The sequence below is a fragment of the Manis pentadactyla genome, chromosome 7 (assembly GCF_030020395.1).
Source record: "Manis pentadactyla isolate mManPen7 chromosome 7, mManPen7.hap1, whole genome shotgun sequence".
In the NCBI taxonomy this organism is placed as follows: Eukaryota; Metazoa; Chordata; class Mammalia; order Pholidota; family Manidae; genus Manis; species Manis pentadactyla.
In genome coordinates, this window is record NC_080025.1 from 134,390,841 (window position 1) to 134,413,280 (window position 22,440).

The 22,440-nt window shown below is 37.0% G+C and overlaps 1 protein-coding gene and 1 pseudogene across 2 annotated transcripts in view; both read left to right on the forward strand.

The window, feature by feature from the left end:
* AKR1D1 (aldo-keto reductase family 1 member D1) overlaps positions 1-22,440 on the forward strand; it is a 44,447-nt gene that overhangs the window by 14,636 nt on the left and 7,371 nt on the right. For both annotated transcript variants that reach the window (XM_036905513.2, XM_036905515.2), the window contains exons 4-6: positions 1,509-1,586; positions 6,741-6,863; positions 21,756-21,865. In XM_036905513.2, coding sequence (XP_036761408.2) covers positions 1,509-1,586; positions 6,741-6,863; positions 21,756-21,865 — 311 coding nt within the window. The remainder of the gene's footprint in view (positions 1-1,508; positions 1,587-6,740; positions 6,864-21,755; positions 21,866-22,440) is intronic.
* On the forward strand, positions 1,721-6,734 carry LOC118922599 (matrin-3-like; annotated as a pseudogene).

Here is a 22,440-nt window from a genome sequence, read left to right on the forward strand (position 1 = left end):
TTTCATCACAATTAACTATTAACCCCTTCTTTAAACATTTTCATCTCATGGCTTCTGTGATATCACTCTCTCATGAGGCTTTGTTGGCTCTTTCTCTACCAACCTCCAAATATTGCTATGGCCAGTATTCTATCTTCAATAATCTTATCTTTCTGAGTCACATTCCCTGTGGGTGATCTCATCCAGTCTCACAGATTGAATACTATTTTATATGCTGAGGGCTCCCAAATTTTGTCTGCAGCCGTGATTTCTCTCTGAGCCTCTCTCTGCCACTCCTCTGTTCAATTGCTTTCTCAAATATCCACTTGAATGTCTAATGATTATTTTTAATTCAAAATATCCAAAACTAAGCTCTCAATTCCTAGCCCAGACTCAGGAAGCGATCACTAGCATCCATCCAAGAAGCCTAGAAATTATCTTTCATTTCCAAGCTCATAACAGATGCGCCCAATTTTTGGATATAGCAACAGAGGGGAAATCTGGAAAACAGTATTCCACACCATAGTCAGTCTTAGTTGGAAGGGATCGGCCAAACACTAGAGGAGCAGGTTTGATACTCAGATAATGTGTGAGGTAGAAAAAAAGATGCTGAACTCATGGGGGGAAGAAAAGAATGACTGGGCAAGTTTGCCAGAACTGAGAAGTAACACACTGTGTTCACTTTTTAGAATACATTCCATTCTCTTAGTTGAAGAATTTCTGTAGTTGAAGAGTTTCTTAGTTGAAGAAATCACTGGAAGAATTTCTTCTCAGCCTTAGTGATGATCTTTGATTTCTTATGAGAATAAGAAATTGTTGTCCTCAACTTTGGCAAGGACAGTCAAAACACTGAGTTCAAAAGTCCTAATTCTCAACTTCAGTTTTTTTAATGAGTAAGTTTCTAATTAAGAGAGAACTTTGTAACTTAAGAACAACAACAATCCGTTAATTAATAAAGAAAAAGTGAATGGTAGGATGAGATAATGAGACTAATGGGTCACATATGTTGGACAAATGAAAGAATTTCTGGATAGGTCCGCAAAGGGAAGAATATACACTTATATAATAACTATTATATAATCATATAAATAATTAAACTTGAATTGTTTTGCCAAGGCCAGGGTATATTGGTATATTTGTTATGGAAAATACTGGAAAACCTGGATTGAATCGCTGACGGAAGAACCAAGCGGCACTCGGAGGTCTTGGAGTGTTGAGGTTTTATTTTACACCGGCGGGCTCAGAGGGGAGTCATCTCCCAAGGTCTGAGCCCTGAGTATAAGCAAGGAGAGCAATTTATATTATTTTGATATATGGCATTTCTGCATGTGCAGAGCAAAAGAGGAGCTTGGAGGAGGGGAGGAGGGAGCTGGGGGTGCTTTGCCAACTGGAGGGAAAAAGCAGTTTGCTGACCTTGACGGCTGTGTTGAATATTTTCCTTATCATGTTGACAACTCAAGTTCCATAATTTTAATACCCAGATATAAATAAAATGAATTACACTTGCTCTTTTTTTTTTTTTTTTGCAGCCTGGAGATGAACCATATCCTAAAGATGAGAATGGCAAATGGATATATCACAAGTCAAATCTATGTGCCACTTGGGAGGTAAGTTCAAGTGGGCCTCTTATCTTTAAAGACTACATTTTTTTACTGTGACCTGAATAGTCCTGTGTGATTTATGGAGAGATGTGGCCTTTACACCCAAAGGGAAGTCACAGTCTAAACAGGTGTTTCTAACCATGAGTAAAGATGTATGAAATCTCCACTTTTGGATGCTAAAAATTTCCTGATCTGGTTTTGATGGAAAAGAACACCAAAGATAAAGAAGAGAGAAGGGTGGGAGGAAAAAGAAAGTAAAGGTATAAGCTCTAATGTAACAATAAAATGTTACATTTTTTTTGTTGTAAAATGTTCAGGCAAAGTTGTGAAAATGAGATAAACACAAATTTTAAATTTCTCAAATTGAATTTTTAAAAATCAGTAACGTGAGAGTGGGGTTGTTCTTGGGCTGCAGCCGCTGCTCCCACCTCGTACCAGCGCCGGCGCGGGGGATTGTGGGAGCCTCCGCGTCCCACTCTCTGGGGGAGAGGTGCCTCTCCTTTTCCCTCTCCTTTTCTTTACGGAGTGGAGTCAACACATCAGTGGGGCAAGTCACAGTCATCGGAGCCAGCTTCTTCTTGAAATCTACCCAGAATGGAATCCTGACAATGATATAGGACACACAAGGGGTGATCCATGCATGTTGCAACGGTCTACAAACCCAGCACCGGGAATTCTGGGACCTTCACCTCCCTCATTTCATCGTGGGGGACCAGCAGTTGGACCAAGAGGAAATTTGGGTGCTGGAAATGGAAACCTGCAAGGACCAAGACACATGCAGAAAGGCAGAGTGGAAACTAGTCGAGTTGTTCACATCATGGCTTTTCAGCGAGGGAAAAACTTGAGATATCAACTGTTACAGCTGGTGGAACCATTTGGGGTCATTTCAAATCATCTGATTGTAAATAAAGTTAATGAAGCATTTATTGAAATGGCAACCACAGAAGATACTCAGGCTGCAGTGGATTAGTGTACAACCACACCAGCCTTAGTGTTCGGCAAGCCACTGAGAGTTCATTTATCCCAGAAGTATAAAAGAAGAAAGAAACCTGAAGGGAAGCCAGACCAGAAGTTTGAGCAAATGCAAGAGCTTGGACGTGTGATACATCTCAGCAATTTACCTCATTCTGGCTATTCTGACAGTGCTGTCCTCAAGCTTGCTGAGCCTTGTGGGAAAATAAAGAATTATATACTGATGAGGATGAAAAGTCAGGCCTTTACTGAGATGGAGACCAGAGAAGATGCCATGGCAATGGTTGACCTCTGTTTGAAAAAGGCCCTTTGGTTTCAGGGGAGATGTGTGAAAGTTGACCTCTCTGAAAAATATAAAAAATTGGTACTGAGGATCCCCAACAGAGGCATTGACTTACTGAAGAAAGATAAATCCCGAAAAGACCTCATTCTCCAGATGACAAAGAATCTCCAAGTGATAAGAAATCCAAAATTGATGGTCTCCAGAAAACTGAAAATACAACTGAAGGTAAAGAACAAGAAGAGATTCAGGTGAAGGTGGTGAAAAAGATACAGAGACTGACCAGGTGGAGCAAGAACCTAACATGCTTCTTGAATCTGAAGATGAGCTACTTGTAGATGAAGAGGAAGCAGCAGCACTGCTAGAAAGTGGCAGTTCAGTGGGAGATGAGACAGATCTTGCCAATTTAGGTGATGTGGCTTCTGATGGGAAGAAGGAACCTTCAGGCAAAGCTGTGAAAAAGGATGCGAATGCCAGTGCTTCAGCAGCTGCAAAGGAGAGGCTTAAAAAGGTGGACAAGATCAAGGAACTTGGTCAAGAAAACGAAGCTGTGCTGTAAAATGGAATTAAAAATGATGAAAATACAGAACCAGATGCTGAATCTGCTGAGAATGCTGATGATCCCAACAAAGATACAAGTGAAAATGCAGATGGCCAAAGTGATGAAAAGAAGGACTATGCAATCCTGGATGAGTATAGAATTGGACCATATCAGCCCAGTGTTCCTTTTGGTGTAGACGATGTGATTCCTAAAACAGGATTTTCCTGTAAGCTGTGTTCACTCTTTTATACAAATGAAGAAGTTGCAAAGAATACTCATTGCAGCAGGCTTCCTCATTATCGGAAATTAAAGAAATTTCTGAATAAATTGGCAGAACACAGGCAGAAGAAAGAAGCTTGAGATGTGCAAGTAGCTTAATGATTTCAAAGAAAACAATGGTTGTTTTTAATATTAACCTTTTTTAAATACAATACTGACAGAAGAAAACTATTGAATTCTTGTTTCAGTGAAAAACTAATGTCTGTTCATGTGTTAAGCGTTGTAACAAAAATACACCTACGGTTAAGTTAATAAAGAATTGTTCTTGTTTTATCAGAATGGTAACAGACAGGAAGTACTTTGTAGAGACCGACTTTGTAACCTACTGAAGACAACTTGCACCACTAAGAAATGTAGAATCATTCAGAGAAATGAAATTTAGTAGTTCCGAGCTTCAAAGAAATGTCAAAACTTTTTATTCCATTCAATAAAGAACAAGACCAATTGTATTTTTATTACTTTCATCTGAAACATTCCACATTTTAATCTGAGCTTTGCAGACATTTTGTTTGGCGTTTGAAGCTTTTTTTGGCTGAGTTTCATTTTTGGAGAACTTCATTAATGTGAGATTGGTGATTAAAATGCAGATGCAGTTTTCTTTTAATGTCATGCTGTTGTTTAGGTGATAAGAAATACTAAGTAACTGGCTTTAGATTTTGTAACTTCGTTTTCTAGTAGTCAAATGTATTTTCAGTGAAATGTAAAAATATTCCCATTCTCTTTGACCAGTATTAATTTCTTGAGATTTTACTGCTTGTCACTTGAATTCTGTAGTTGTCATACATCTGGTATAAGCAACTGTTGATTTTTGAAGTGTGTGGACCATCTCTTCCTATTTTCAAGATGTAATTTTACATTTCTGCATTTTAAAAAGTTTGGCCATAATCTAGACTCACACTTCTAATTCATATACCTGCACACATGACCTTTGTGAACACAAATTTGCATGTATAATCTGTTCTTACTTGTAACTTTCTGGTTATGATGCCTGGGTTCTCAGAGTCAAAGAATGAACTTCTCAAACACTCAAGGTAGGAGAGAGCAAGTGAGAGGCTTTTATTTAGAGACAAAGCAAGAGGAAAGAGCTTCTGGCTCATGCCAGGAGGGGACAAGAGAGTTCCCCGGTGGTGCACTGTCTAAGGGTTTTATAGGTGGTTGAGAGACAAAGGGCTAAGGATGTATACCTGCTAAGTGGTCCCAAAATGTTTCCAAAGGGGAAAGAGAAGGAAACCCATACCTAAATGCATTATAATGAAATTTCAGAATATCAAACATAAACAAAAAATGTTGAAACTTCCAGAGAATGGCAAACAAGTCAATAAAGGAGACAAAATGGAGTAATAAAAAATAATCCATCCAGGAAAGGGCAGGAAAAGAAGAAAAGAGGGAAAATGCATAAAAGGAAAAATAGCAAAGCAAGACTGGAGATTTAAACTCAGTGTTTCGGTAATTGCCATTATGTAAATGGTCTAAACAACCCACTTAAAAGGCAGAGATTGTCAGAATGGATAAAATGTAAAACCACTATATACTATATACAAGAAACCCACTTTAAATAAAAAGACACAAGCAGGTTAAAAGTAAAAGGTTCTTTTAGAAAAATTAAAGGATAGCAAAAGATATATTAGGCTGACAGTATACAAAGCTGGAGTAACTATTTTAATATCAACACAGATCTCAGAGCAAAGAGGATTACCAGGGATAAAGAAGTTTGTTTTAATAATACGGGAATCAATCCTAAATATCTATGCACCTAACAACAAAACTCTGAAATACAAGAAACACAAACTAAGAGAACTGAAAAGAGAAAGAGAATAATCCACAATTATAGTCAGAGTTTTCAACTTCCCTCAATAACTGAGGTAATATATAGACAGAAAATCTATAGAATGGAGATTTAAATATTATCAACCAACTTGACCTAATTGATATTTACAGACTACTTCACCAAAATAAAACACATGTTTTTCAAGCACATAGAACATTTAACAAAATAGTCCATTTTCTGAGATATGAAACAAATAAACTCAACACACTTAAAAATATTCTTTATGCAAATTAGGCTTCTGATAAAACTAAAATTAAATTTGAAATCAATAATAAAAACACATCAGGAAATCATCTAATTTTTGGAAACTAATAAGCATGCATGTATGTAAATAACCCATTAGGCAAAGAAGAAATAACAAAATATATATATAATCTATGTGATATATGCAACACAATTGAAAATTAAATTTTTAAAAAACAATATTAAATATTTAGAGATTAACAAAATCTGTTCAAGACTTGTAGAGTAAAAACTATTATGTCTTCATGACAAGAGAAATTTTTAAAAATCTAAATAGTTGGGGAGATATTCCATGTTCTTTGATGAAAAGAGTAAATACAGTTGTTAATTCTCCCCAAATTGATCAATAGATTTAATGCAATCCAAATCAAAATCCCAAAGAAATTGAAAAGCCAATTCTAAAATGTACAGGGAACTGCAAATAACATATGATAAAGGATTTAATTTACCAAGAAGATATACCAATTTTAAACACATGTAGCAAATAAAATATCTTCAAAATACATAAAGCAAAGATTGATAGGCTACAGGAAGACATTGAAAAAATTCACTAATGGAGTGGGAGATTTCTGACATATTCATTATTACTGGAAAGCCAGGAACAGCTAGACCTAATTTTATGTATTATGTGTGTGTATGTATCTAAGAGACACACAGACAGGAGAAAGAGATTTGCATCCCAAAATAGAATATACATTTTTCACACACACTATACACTTATAAAACTTGATCAGGTACCATGCCATAAAGAAAATCTCAACAGATTTCAAGAAGTAAGATCATAATTAATGTGCTGGTATACATTGTGAAAATACAAGGGGAAGGTAGTATTAAATATTTCCCAAACTTATTTAATTACAGAATGCTTGCCTGTCTTCCCAGCTTTTTCTTCACAGAATGCCTATTAACATACCCAGGGACTTTCTTTTTTAAAGAATTCATGGTCACCCTTGTTTTAAACATTACTCTTGATTGTTTCAAAGCTTCTTTCCTGACCCATTGGCATTTACTCCACAGGCTTTGGAAGCTTGCAAAGATGCTGGCTTGGTGAAATCCCTTGGAGTATCCAATTTTAACCGCAGGCAGTTGGAGCTCATCCTGAACAAACCAGGACTCAAACATAAGCCAGTCAGCAACCAGGTAGGGCTTGAAAGGGGGTGGAGAGGTCTGGATGTGGGTGGGGAAAAAATCCAATATTTAACAGAAAGAACCCTGGATTAGGAGTCAGAACGTCTGACCCTGTGTAAGTCTTTTGACTTCTCTCAGTTTATGTGTCTTAAGAAAAAACTTTTGAATGTTCAAATTCAGGTAAAGGTAACCAAAAAAAATAATTTTGAAGAAAAATAATGAGGTGGAACAAGACCTGATAGATATTAAGATATTCAGAGTATTTAAAATAATGTAAGATTGGTGCAAGAACCAACACACAAATAAGTAGAAAATGAATACCTTTAAAACAGGTCCAAGAATAATAAGAACTTAATGCAAAATAAAATAGCACAAAATAATAGCAAAGAGGTGGCTTTTTCAGCAAATACTGTGGAAAATGGCTAGTTCTATAGAAATAAGTACAGATCGTTACCTCATGCCATACTCCAAAGTCTAACCTTTGGTCAGGAGTTAAGGTAAAAAAAGTAACTCATTCATTAATATTACAAAAGAATCTGGAGCTATGGATAGAAAAGGAAGCTATGGGGAAATTAAAAAAGAAACAGATACACTTAATAATATTTAAGAACATTAACTCGAAAGATGGCGGCGTGAGAGGTGAGACAGAGACCTCCTCCTAAAACCACATATAATACGAACATATAATTAACACAACTAACCCTGAAAGAGCAACAGGAAAGAAGGCTTCACCAGACTGAATACACCTGGAGAAAAGAGCAGACCTCACAGAACAGGGTAACGTACCAAAGCTGTGACCTCATGGAACCGAAGCCCTTCCCCTACCCCAGCTCACTGGTGGGAGGAAGAGAAACAGAGCAGGGAGGGAGTGGAGGCCTGGGACTGCTGAACACCTAGCCCTGGAGATCTGCTCTGGGACCACAAATCTACATTGCATGGTGCTCTGGCAATTTAGTGGGGTTGGAAAGCTAAGACAGGCAGGATACCTGGAGAGATGGAGACTCCAGCTGCTTGTGGAAAACAGGGATTCATATGCAGCTGATCTAGGTGGGCAATCTGAGAGACTTCCTAAAAGTGAGAGGGCTGCTAAAGGGGCAGGGATTGCACAGAGCTTACTGCTCAGGAGAAAGGACAGGTAGACAAAATTGTCCGGGTGCACTCTGCCCAGCAGGATGGGAGCTTAAACGATCTTCAGGCACTCAATCCCTCTGGCTGCCTACACAGCTCCAAGGCCTCCCACCATGATAAGAAGCCTGCTATGTCTTCCTCCCAGCTAGCCTACACCGGGCTCAGGCTCGCAAACCAGCAGCCCCTGCCCTGGAGTCAGGCAAGGCAGAGGGAAGCGCCGCCTATGGTGGCTACAAACACAAACTATAGTGGCTTACACCTGTGTGTTCGACCCACTGTTTCTGGCAGTGGAGGCAGACATACCAGCCAGGAAGCAGGGAACAGCTCTTTCCTCCCCACATGCACAAACACAGCTCCCCTGTGACCCCTGACATTGCTCCAGGGGCTGACCAGATCCAGAGAGTAGAGCTCCTGGGCACTAGAAGGCACCACAGACAAATTATGAAATGTCAAAGGAACCTGGTTCAAAGCAAAATTATGAATACACCTGAGAAAGATTCAAATGAAATCAACCTAATGAATCTTCCTGAAAGAGATTACAAAATAAAAATTATTAACATACTCACGAAGGTACAGAAAAATATTCAAGAACTCAGGAACGAATTGAGGACAGAGATACAATCATTGAAGAACACAATGGAGGGTATTAAAAGCAGATTAGATATGGTGGAGGAGAAGATAAATGAAACAGAAATTAGGGAAGAGGAAGACAAAGAAGCTGAGGCACAGAGAGAAAAAAGGATCTCTAAGAATGAAAGAATGCTCAGAAAACTGCGTGACCAATCCAAACTGAACTATATTCATATTATAGGGGTACCAGAAGAAGAAGAGAGAGAAAAAGAGATAGAAAGTGTCTTTGAGAAAGTAACTGCTGAAAACTTCCCCAATCTGGTGAAGGAGATAGTCTCTCAGGCCATGGAGGTACACAGATCTCCCAACACAAGGGACCCAAGGAGTACAACACCAAGACATGTAATAATTAAAAAGGCAAAGATCAAGAATAAGGACAGACTATTAAACGCAGCCAGAGAGAGAAATAAGATAACATACAAAGGAAAGCCCATCAGGATAACATCAGACTTCTTAGCAGAAACCTTACAGGCCAGAAGGGAGTGGCATGATGTATTTAATGCAATGAAGCAGAAGGGCCTCAAACCAAGAATACTTTATCTGGCAAGATTATCGTTTAAATTTGAAGGAGGGATTAAACAATTTCCAGATAAGCAAAAGTTGAGAGAATTTAGCTTCCACAAACCATCTCTACAGTGTATTTTGGAGGGACTGCTATAGATGGAAGTGTTCCTAAGGTTAAAAGCTGTCAGAAGAGGTAATAAACAGGGATAGATAAAGAATACAGAATATGTTGCCTAATACATAAAGAATAAAGGAGGAAAAAAAGGAAGGGGAAAAAAACAACCTTTAGACTGTGTTTGTAATAGCATACTGAGTTAAGTTAGACTCTTAGATAGTAAGGAAGTTAACCTTGAACCTTTGGTAACCACAAATCTAAAGCCTGCAATGGCAATAGGTACATACCTATAGATAATCACCCTAAATGTAAACGGACTGAATGCACCAATCAAAAGACATAGAGTCACTAAATGGATAAAGAAACAAGACCCAACTATATGCTGCCTACAAGAGACTCACTTCAAACCCAAAGACATACACAGACTAAAAGTGAAGGGATGGAAAAAGATATTTCATGCAAACAATAGGGAGAAAAAAGCAGGGGTTGCAGTACTTGTATCAGACAAAATAGACTTCAAAACAAAGAAAGTCACAAGAGACAAAGAAGGACATTACACAATGATAAAAGAGCCAATCCAACAAGAAGATATAACCATTATAAATATCTATGCACCCAACACAGGAGCACCTACATATGTGAAACAAATACAGAATTAAAAGGGGAAATAGAACGCAATGCATCCATTCTAGGAGATGTCAACACTCCACTCACTCCAAAGGACAGATCAACCAGACAGAAAATAAGTAAGGAGACAGAGGCACTGAACAGCACACTAGAACAGATGGACCTAATAGACATCTACAGAACTCTCACCCAAAAGCAGCAGGATACACATTCTTCTCAAGTGCACATGGAACATTTTCAAGAATAGACCATATACTAGGCCACAAAAAGAGCCTCAGTAAATTAAAAAAGATTGAAACTGTACCAACTTCTCAGACCACAAGGGGATGAAACTAGAAATAAATTACACAAAGAAACTGAAAAAGCCCACAAACACATGGAGGCTTAACAACATGCTCCTAAATAATCAATGTATCAATGACCAAATAAAAACAGGGATGAAGCAATATATGGAGACAAATGACAATAATTGAGTAACACAAAATCTGTGGGATGCAGTGAAGGCGGTGCTAAGAGGAAAGTATATAGCAATCCAGGCCTATTTAAAGAAGGAAGAACAATCCCAAAAGAATAGTCTAAAGTCACAATTATTGAAACTTGAAAAAGAACAACAAATGAAGCCCAAAGTCAACAGAAGGAGGGATATAATAAAGCTTAGAGCAGAAATAAATAAATTTGAGAAGGATAAAACAATAGAAAAAATTAATGAAACCAAGAGCTGTTTCTTTGAGAAAATAAACAAAATGGATAAACACCTAGCACACTTATTAAGAAAAAAAGACAATCTACACCCATAAACAGAATCAAAAATGAGAAAGGAAAAATCACAATGGACACCACAGAAATACAAGGAATTATTAGAGAATACTATGACAATCTATATGCTAATAAACTGGCTAACCTAACCTAGAAGAAATAGACAACTTTCTAGAAAAATATAACCTTCCAAGACTAACCCAGGAAGAAAAAGAAAATCTGAACAGACCAATTACCAGCAATGAAATTGAATCAGTAATCAAAAAACGACCTAAGAACAAAATCCCCATACCAGATGGATTTACCATGGAATTTTATCAGACATTTAGAGAAGACATAATACCCATTCTCCTTAAAGTTTTACAAAAAATAGAAGAGGAAGGAATACTTCCAAACTCATTCTATGAAGCCAGATTCACTCTAATACCAAAACCAGGCAAAGACACCACAAAAAAAGAAAATTTCAGACCAATATCCCTGATGAGCATAGATGCAAAAATACTCAACAAAATATTATCAAACCGAATTCAAAAATACATCAAGAGGATCATACACCATGATCAAGTGGGATTCATCACAGGGATACAAGAATGGTACAACATTCAAAAATCCATCAACATCATCCACCAACCACATTAACAAAAAGAAGGACAAAAATCACATGATCATCTCCATAGATGCTGAAAAAGCATTCGACAAAATTCAACATTCATTCATGATAAAAACTCTCAACAAAATGGGTATAGAGGGCAAGTACCTCAACATAATAAAGGCCTTATGTGACAAGCCCACAACCAACATCATACTTAACAGTGAGAAGCTGAAAGCTTTTCCTCTAAGATCAGGAACAAGACAAGGATGCCCATTCTCCCCACTTTTATTCAACATAGTACTGGAGGTCCTAGCCACAGCAATCAGACAACACAAAGAAATACAAGGAATACAGATTGGTAAGGAAGAAGTCAAACTGTCCCTGTTTGCAGATGACATGATATTGTACATAAAAACCCTAAAGAATCCACTCCAAAACTACTAGAACTAATATCTGAATTCAGCAAAGTTGCAGAATACAAAATCAACACACAGAAATTTGTTGCATTCCTATACACTAACAATGAACTAGCAGAAAGAGAAATCAGGAAAACAATCCCATCAAAAAGAATAAAATACCTAGTAATAAACCTAACCAAGGAAGTGAAAGACCTATACTCTGAAAACTACAAGACACTCCTAAGAGAAATTAAAGAGAATACTAATAAATGGAAATTCATCCCATGCTCTTGGGTAGGAAGAATTAATATTGTTAAAATGGCCATCCTACCTAAAGCAATCTACAGATTCAATGCAATCCCTATCAAAGTACCAACAGCATTCTTCAATGAACTGGAACAAATAGTTTAAAAATTCATATGGAACCCCAAAAGACCCCGAATAGCCAAAGCTATCCTGAGAAGGGAGAATAAAGTAGGGGGCATTTCACTTCCCAACTTCAAGCTCTACTACAAAGCAACAGTAATCAAGACAATTTGGTACTGGCACAAGAACAGACCCACAAACCAGTGGAACAGAATAGTGTGTCCAGATATTAACCCAAACATATATGGTCAATTAATATACAATAAAGGAGCCATGGATATACAATGGGGAAGTGACAGCCTCTTCAACAGCTGGTGTTGGCAAAACTGGACAGCTACATGTAAGAGAATGAAACTGGATTACTGTCTAACTCCATACACAAAAGTAAACTCGAAATGAATCAAAGACCTGAATGTAAGTCATGAAACCATAAAACTCTTAGAAGAAAATATAGGCAAAACTCTCTTGAATATAAACATGAGCAACTTCTTCATGAACATATCTCCCCAGGCAAGGGAAACAAAAGCAAAAATGAACAAGTGGGACTCTATCAATCTAAAAATCTTCTGTACAGCAAAGGACACCATCAATAGAACAAAAAGGCATCCTACAGTATGGGAGAATATATTCATAAGTGACATATCCAATAAAGAGTTGACATCCAAAATGTACAAAGAGCTCATGCACCTTAACAAACAAAAAGCAAATAACCCAATTAAAAAATGGGCAGAGGATCTGAACAGACACTTCTCCAAAGAAGAAATTCAGATGGCCAACAAGCATATGAAAAAATGCTCCACATCGCTATTCATCAGGCAAATGCAAATTAAAAGCACAATGAGATATCACCTCACACCAGTTAGGATGGCCAACATTCAAAAGACAAACAACAACAAATGTTGGCGAGGTTGTGGAGAAAGGGGTACCCTCCCACACTGCTGGTAGGGATGTAAATTAGTTCAACCATTGTGGAAAGCAGTATGGAGGTTCCTCAAAAAACTCAAAATAGAAGCACCATTTGACCCAAGAATTCCACTCCTAGGAATTTACCCTAAGAATGCAGGATCCCAGTTTCAAAAAGACATATGCACCCATATGTTTATCGCAGCTCTATTTACAATAGCCAAGAAATGGAAGCAACCTAAGCATCCATCAGTAGATGAATGGATAAGGAAGATGTGGTACATACACACCATGGAATATTATTCAGCCATAAGAAGAAAACAAATCATACCATTTGCAACAACATGGATGGAGCTAGAGGGTATTATGCTCGGTGAAATAAGCCAGGCAGAGAAAGACAAGTATCAAATGATTTCACTCATCTGTGGAGTATAAGAACAAAGAAAAAAACTGAAGAAACAAAACAGCAACAGACTCACAGAACCCAAGAATGGACTAATAGTTACCAAAGGGAAACAGACTGGGGAGGATGGGTGGGAAGGGAGGGATAATGGAAAAAGGGGGCATTATGATTAGCACACATAATGTAGGGGGAAGGCAGTATAGCACAGAGAAGACAAGTAGTGATTCTATAGTATCTTACTATGCTGATGGACAGTGACTGTATTGGGGTATGTGGTGGGGACTTGATAATGGGGGTGATCTAGTAACCACAATGTTGTTCATGTATCTGTATATTAATGATACCAAAAAATAAAAATAAAATAAAAAATAAGAAGTTAACTCTAAAAGTATTAGAAACAAGGAGCAAATAGAAATAGACATTTATATTTTAGAAGACATAATAGAAAAGGGGAATCATATCCCTACAAATTAAAAGCCCATTAAAAATCAATGAAACAATCAGAGAGAAAAAATACTAAAGCTCAACAGAAAAATGGGGAGAAGAACCCAATAGAAATTTGCAGAAGACAAACTGCAAGACTCGTAAATATGAAATATGTTCAACTGCACTAGTAATTATAGAAATTTAAATTTTAGTATGCTTTTGTATTATATATCAAGTTAGCAAAGCTTTTGCTTTATTTTTTTCATATAATGCCCCATATAAGCAAGTGATGAAGTGCTGGCACATGCAAGTTGGTTTACTGGAAACCTGTTGTTCAAGGGCCTTTAAAAATGTTTACAGTCTTCTATTTCTGAGAATTTACCCTTGTGGAAAAAAGTCAGAATGTGCCCAAATGCTTGTTCATCACAGCACTTGATGGGTGTTTGTCACTGCACCATTTATAACGGTAAAAAAAACAACATAAATATGAAAAATTAGGGGAATGTTTAATAAATTATAAAACATTCATATTATGTGAAATCTTAACAAAAGATGTTCTGGAATCATTTTTGAGGAAAAGAGAAATGGCCGTGATATTAAGGGCAAAAACCAGAATACAAAAGATTACACAATACAGAGATGATTATATTATTTTTGTTAAAGATGTGTGTAGAAGAAAAACTAGAAAGAAATATATCAAAATACTAACTATGGTTAGTAAATTTTACAAGTGAACTTTGTCTTCTTTATGCTTTTTTATATTTTCCATGTCTTCTGTACTGAGCATATAGTACTTTTATCACAGCAAAATACTATAATGCATCTTGTTAAATGGGAATAATGATTTCTTCTTCACCCTACTTCACAAAACATTCAGAAACTACACCAAAAATTGTTCTTAGGTTGAGTAAATAGGTATTCATCTATTGGGGTCACAGGTGACTTGTTTGTTTGATCCTTCATTTTTAGTAACTCAAAAGAGTCTGGTATGAGTTTCTAACAGAAAGAATGCCTTTATCATGACAATAGCCCACAGCTAAAATAGTGTTGCTATATTTAGAAGTACCACTTTCAAACTGACTCCGATGGTATCATTTCCATATGCTCCAGGAACAGAGAGCAACCACCTTTGACTTCTGAACTGATCTCAATATATCCTTTTATTCCTACCCTTCCCTCTACCAGCACATCTTCCTGCAGCCCCCAAACCAATGTTGAAGTCACAAATGGGTTTTTAAAAATATACGGATAATGTTGGGACTTTTGACCTCAGAATGAAAAACAGTGAAGTATTTGACAGTATCTCCTTGTGCCAAGGAGGAAATATCCTGATCTGTGACCCAAGAATATTGATCAGTTTCACAAATACAGCCCACAAGAGAAACGGGACATTTTGGAAGAGCAGAGCTTGAGCACATTCATGTGTTCCATGGTGTCTGAAAGCAGAGTGTATTAATACTTTAGAGATGGCATAGATCAAAGTGCAAGTCTACTGGCTACCACTCAGTGCCTTGTGCATGGGGTAGGACCACCTCTACCCCAAAGATACACAATAAGCAGTTTTCAGTACACAAACAAAATCAGCTTTCAGTGTAGAACACGATGAGCATATTGTGGGCATTATACAGAGTGGTTACATTTTATGTGTGAGGGACATATTCCGGACCATGCATAATTTAAAATTGACATATTTCAAAGCTAATTTTCCTATTCAAATCTGGAGTAAAATTTCAAATTTTTGTACTTTTTCTAGACTTCATGAACAAAGTCCCATAGAATCTGACCTCACTCTACATTTATTCTCAGAGCCTGGGCATTCCAAGCTTCCTTAGCACTGCCCATGATACCCACTGAAAGAGACGTGTCTCCAGGCCCCGCCCCTGGGTTAGTCTATCTGACACCCTTCTTAGGGAGCAACTTGTCATGCAGCATTTTCCCAGCCTAATTCAAGGGAGACTGTGGATCTACTGCAGGCCATTCAATCTCACACAAAGTCTCAACATCTAACTTTACTATCAAAGGAAGGGAGGGAGGGAGCAAGAAAGGAAAGATCTCCAAATTCCTCAGTTTCTCCTGACCCTATGCACCATGCCTGAGTCACAGGTATCCTAATTTAAAAGTCAATAAATATTTGTTGAGAGGTTTAATTAATGAAATGAAAATTCAACACTTTTTTACAGAAAGACAGAAGAGGATAGGGTTCATTAATGAAAGGGCTTTTGCTGTTTTCCTTCATGCATTCTGTCAAGACTCATCTTGTGAGATTCTTTTTTTTTAAAAGAAAACCAGATTTTATTGTGTGGTTTTACTGCGTAAGAAAAGGAAAAGTTTTCTTGAGGTGGATATTTTTTCACATAAATTTTACATTCATTTTCAGTGGTAGTAAAGTTCTAAATGGTCTTACTAAGGTCTATTTGTAATTCTAGTGATATCACATCTAACATCAGTTAGTTGTATATCAAAGTGTAAATGTGCTGCAGGGTTGGGTGCCCAAAACCACTTACAATAGGACATTGTCATTCTTGGTGTGACCCTGTATTTCGTCTCTTCACAATGGGACTATTTGGATTTTTTTTTTTTCCTTTTCTCATCTTTCATACTACAACTATTCATTAATATTTCTTTCTTCTTGTTTTCTTTATAGTTTATTTTCTCCTTTCTTTTTCTTTCTTATTTTCCCTCTTTTTTTTTCTTGGCCTGTATTATAGTTTTTACAGTTTGGCATATTTCCACCTAACTTATTTGCATTTAGACCAATTTGCCTTCTGATACTTCCAGAACTCTTTAAATGAGTTGTCCCATCAGATATTTGTAGAGAGCATCTGTTTTCAGGGTGAGAAGGTCACCTCTGTTTTTCTTTCAAAGGTGAGGGCAAGATAGTTAATATAACTTGTTGAGGAAAACCGAGGTTGCCTAGAAAATTTGCAAAATTACATTATAGCAATACTGTTTCAATGGATGCCAAACGAAGTAGATAATGAGAATTATCTGAGTTTTACAACTGGTTTCACTGGTACATTCTAGCACTTTTTTATAAATGTGTATGTTGTGTGGTACAGAGCCAGGCCTTGCTCTCAGTGTCGGTCTGCCCTTCCTCACTAGATGGAAGGCCTTAGCAGCCATTCACCGCTCCAAGCTTCAGTTGACTCAGTTACAGACTTGCAGGTTTCAGCTGGATCTTTAAGGTCACTCAGTTTGATAATTCTGTCATTCTTCCTTGATATAACTTATTTGTTATTTTATTCCTCTACGGGGTTGTGTGTCCGTGGCATTGCTTCCAACCCATTATAATGATGGTTTGCATAGGTCTTCCTAAAGAAAATACTCAGTTGAAAGTCTCTTAATAATTCAATGGTCCTCTGTGATCGTGCATTTTCAGTTGTGCTCATTCATGCTTTAGCATAGTACTGTGATAATCTACTATATTATAAAACCCAAGAGCAAAAAGATGAATATCACTGAAATTTTTTTAAAAGGCATCATCTTGTGAGATTTTTATATCTAAAGTGTGGCATTACTAAACAGTGTTATAAATGACAGAGACATGTCAAGACATTGACAAATTACATCAGTTTCACATAGCAAACAAGAAAAAGTTAAGACTGCATCTCTACTGGCTCAGTCAGAGGACTATAACCTGTCTCCACCAAAGAAGGAAGGCAAGTGTGTATAGATACACTTCAACTTGGTATTGAGAAAACTCTAGGGTGATGGTGACATCAAGGCCCTGTGACATCAGAAACTATCATCACCCTTACCTTAAACTGAGCATCTGGGCCCAGCCTGCTCCACAAGATCATTCCCTGGCCTGCAATGACTCCACCATGCTGCAGCCCTTCCAAAGCCCAGACAGCAGCAGTATGCAGCAGCAAGAGTGATGTTTCCAAAGATCCTGGCTTTGTCCTCTTTGTGCAGTTATTACTTGCATTCATTCAACAAATAGTCACTGAGCACGTGCCATATGCCAGGCATTTTTCTAGGTTCTAGGCATGCAAAAGTGACCAAAGACAGACATAGTCCTAGCTCTTGTGGGGTGAGCTGTCAAGTGGGGAGCAGATATTAATCAAACAATCGCAAGTTATTTATAATTAGAAACTGAAATAAATGCTATGAAAAGAAGGAATGTAGTTCTCTGAGCTCATATGAACTCAGATTATATTAGCTTATCCATGCCCACCCCCACCCCCAGAATTTCTCTGAGTGTCCCTTTAATGATATGCCCTAGAATTTTTATCTAAGAACTACATATGCAAAGGTTTATACTAGAGTATAGTATATTATGTATGAGTTGATAATATATTTAAGTTTATAGTATATCTGAATTTATATTATAAATAAGTTTATAGAATATTTGAGTTTATATTATATTAACTCAAAATTGCTGTTGATGGTTCAACTGTTGTGGAAAGCAATATGGAGTTTCCTCAGAAAACTCCAAATAGAAATACTATTTGACCCAGTAATTCCACTCCTAGGAATTTGCCTGAAGAAAACAAGATCCCTGATCCAAAAAGACATATGCACCCTTATGTTTATCGCTGCAGTAATTACAATAGCCAAAATAGGGAAGCAACCTAAGTGTCCTTCAATAGATAAATAGATAAAGAAGATATGGTGCATGTACACAATGGAATATTATTCAGTCATAAAAGGAAAAGAAATTCTGCCATTTGCAACAAAATGGATGGATCTAGAGGGTATTATGCTCAGTTAAATAAGCCAAGTAGAGAAAGACAAATATGAATGATTTCACTCATTTATGGAGTATAAAAAACAAACCAAAACAGAAGGAACAAAACAGCAGTAGACTCATAGACACCAAGAGGGACTAGTGGTTACCAAAGGGGAGGGGATGAGGAGGGTTGGTGGGGAAGGAGAAGGAGATTAAGGGGCACTATAATTCACAATCACAATAAGAGTAGGTCACAGGGACAGCAGTATAGCACAGAAAATACAATTAATGACTCTATAGCATCTCACTACATTGACTGACAGTGACCACAATAGAGGGGTGAGGACTTGATAATATGGGTGAATGTTGAACAACTGTGTTGTGTATTTGAAACCATTATAAGATTCTATATCAATGATGCTTTAATAAAAAAGGAAGTTTTTGCTGTTGCATGCCTACATACTACAAACTAGCAGTAAGAGAAACCAAGAAAACAATTCCATTTACATCAAAAAGAATCAGTACCTAGGAATAAACCTAACCAAGGCAGTGAAAGACCAGTACTCTGAAAACTATAAAACACTGATGAAAGAAATTGGAGAAGACACAAATAAATAAAAAACTATCCTATGCTCATGGATAGGAAGAATTAGTATTGTCAAAAAGGCCATTCTGTCCAAAGCAATCTGCAGATTCAATGAAAACCCCATCAAAATACCAATGGCATTTTTCTGTGAACTAGAGCAAAGAATTCTAAAATGTCATGGAACTATAAAAGACCCTTAATAGTAAAAGTAATCTTGAACAAAAACAACAAAGTTGGGGGTATCATGCTCCCTGATTTCAAGCTATACAACAAAGCTACAATTATTAAAACACTACAGCACTGACACAAGAACAGATAGATACACCAACAGAATAGAATGGAGAACCCAGAAATAAATCTATGATTATATGGTCACTTAATATATGACAAAGGAGGCAAGAATATACAATAGGGAAAAGGCAATCTCTTCAATAAATGGTGTTGGGAGAACTGGACAGCTACATTTAAGAGAATGAAACCAGATCATACACAAAAATGACCACTACACCATACACAAAAATAAACTCTCAATGGATTAAAGACCTAAATGTAAGACAGGAAAGCATAAAACTCTTAGGAGAAAACATAGGCAAGAATCTCATGAACATCAACATGAAAAATTTCTTTCTGGACACATCTCTCTGGCAAGGGAAACAAAAACAAAAATAAACAATTGGTATTGCATCAAACTAAAATGCTTCTGTACAGCAAAGGAAACTCTCATCAAAACAAAAAGGCAACCTACTGCTTGGGAGACTACATTTTCAAATGGTATGTCCTATAATGGGCTAATATCCAAAATATATAAAGAATTCATACAACTCAACACCAAAAAACTCAATTAATCCAATTAAAAAATGGCCAGAGGACCTGAACATTTTTCCAAAGAAGACATACAGATGGCCAATAGACACATGAAAAGATGCTCCACATTGCAAATCATCAGAGAAATGCAAATCAAAACCACAGTGAAATATCATCTCACACCAGTTAGAATGGCCACTATCCAACAGACAAGAAATAGTTGGTGGTAAGGATGTGGAGAAAAGGGAACCCTCTTACACTGTTGGTGGGAATACATTGGTCTAGCCACTGTAGAAAACAATGTGGAAGTTCCTCAAAAAAACTAAAAATAGAAATACCATACAACACAGCAATTCCACTTCTGGGTATTTGTCCAAAGGAAACAAAATCACTAATTCAAAAAGATATATGCACACCTACATTCATTGCGGCAGTATTTACAACAGCAAAGTTATGGAAGCAACCTAAGTGCCCATCAATAGATGAATGGATAAAGATGTGGTACACACACACACACACACACACACACACAGATGAAATATTGCTCAGCCATAAAAAAGAAGGAAATTTTGCCATTTGCAACAACATGGATGACCCTAGAGGTTAACATGCTAAGTGAAATAAGCTAGGAAGAGAAAGACAAATACCATGTGATCTCACTTACATATGGAGTCTAAAAAACAAACAAAAAAGAAATAGACCCACAAATGTAGACAATAGACTGCTTCCCTACCACAGGGAAGGGGGTGGGAGGGGGTGGGTGAAATAGGTGAAGGGGATAAAGAGGTACGAACTGCAAATTGTAAAATAAGTTAGACATAGGAATAGAAGTACAAAGTAGAGATAAGTAGTGGACTGACATGATAAAACACATATGTTTTTTGGAAATTTTAGTCTATTTAGTCTATTACTGTATATCTGATAATGAACAAGATAGAAATTAAGAAGCGACTGAAAGTGGGGCATGATGTTGGGAGTGGGAGCGGGTGAAGGAAAGAAACACTGCGGACATAATGCCTCCTAACTTATTTTAGTCTAGCTGCCACTTTTTAGAATTGTTTAAGGTACCCCCCCGAAAAGGGAAAAACCCTCAAGTGTTTCTTAGGGTAAGGGAGCAAGATCATGACAGGGTGAGAGGGGAGAGAAGAAATAGGAGAAACTGACATTTTAAAAAAGTATATCACGTTAGTTAAAAGCCAGAAGACGCACCACCACGAGCCCCAGCTTCTCCTTCTACTTTGTCAATAGAATTTCCTTGTGTCATCTAGAAATGTGACTTGTCAAATATTCAATATCCAGACAATAAAAGTAATGATTATGTACTTAAGATATTTTAATTAAGGCTTGGTTGGTTTTAATGAAAAAGAGAAGAAAGGCATAAGTCAAAACCAGCGTAGTGTTTTAAGAAGAAACTGAGAAATTTGTTGTCGTATTTTTAGCGCAGGAATCTTGTCAATAAGATACGGAACATGAAAGTAGGCTTACACTGAGTGGCATAAAGAACTCTTGGCCAGGAGAACAAAATTCACCCTTCAATTTAATTACACATGCTGTGCTTCTTGTGAAAAGATGCTTAGATGTTTGATAACTGGGGTCAGAAGGCTTTTGCAAAATGTGTTTTCTACTCATCAGACTATAATCTGAATGCTGAGATATTTTTGTTATGGAAAATTGTATTTTTTAGCATGTTCACTATAAATAAATGACTCTGTTCACTTAAAGTTTTCAACAATGATAGCTATACAAAATTGAATTTGTGCCGCAATAATTTTAGAATTAACCCACAGATGGTGACCTCACTAACACTGTCTTAATTAATTCCAGCTGTATGTAAACAATGGAAGCTTCCTTGTTACGAAAAATATTTAGGAATTGACTTACTATCTATAATACTTTCAAATGGATTTTATTTAAGTACTTTTTTAAAACAATGTAAAATTGCATTCCTCTACCAGGCCTTAGTTTTGTGCTTTGCTTCCCAATGCAACACATAGGTTGAGTGCCATCCATACTTTTCACAGCCAAAACTCCTGAAATTTTGCCAACAACATGACATTATCATGATTGCACATAGTCCTTTGGGGACCTGTAGGAATCCAGCCTGGTAAGTAATGCTCTGTGTCTCTTCAGGAAGTGTTTCCTTTGGTGTAGGTTATGAGGCTAATGTGAATTACTCTATTCAGAAGTGTGCCCTTAAGGAAGTAATTTAACCACTTCAAATCATCCTCCGTATATCCAATTTAGAACTAATAAAACCTTCCTCACTGAGGTGTTGCAAGAACTGATTATATTGTATGTATGAAATTACCTAACAGCGGCTGAAACATAGGAAATGATCAATAAATGTTAGTTTCGACAGTATCTACAAAGAGTCTCTAGAGTCTCTATGGACACATTCTGAAATTTTAGACTTTTAAAAATCTCTGTGATGTGTTCCACAGACTTAAGTAGAAATTTCCCTCCTCTAAGATGATTCCAAGAGTTAGAGGCTCTAATTTATCCACTTGAGTAATTCTGCCTTCCCCTAGATGCCTACTTCCAACTGAGTTCTCTCTGTAAGATCCATCAGAGAAGTATTAACCCGTTGAAAGAGGAAGCTCTATAAATTTACCTCTCCTGATCTTCCCATTCTAAGAACAGCTCTTCATTGAATGCTCTTAGGAATATTAATTAGTTAAT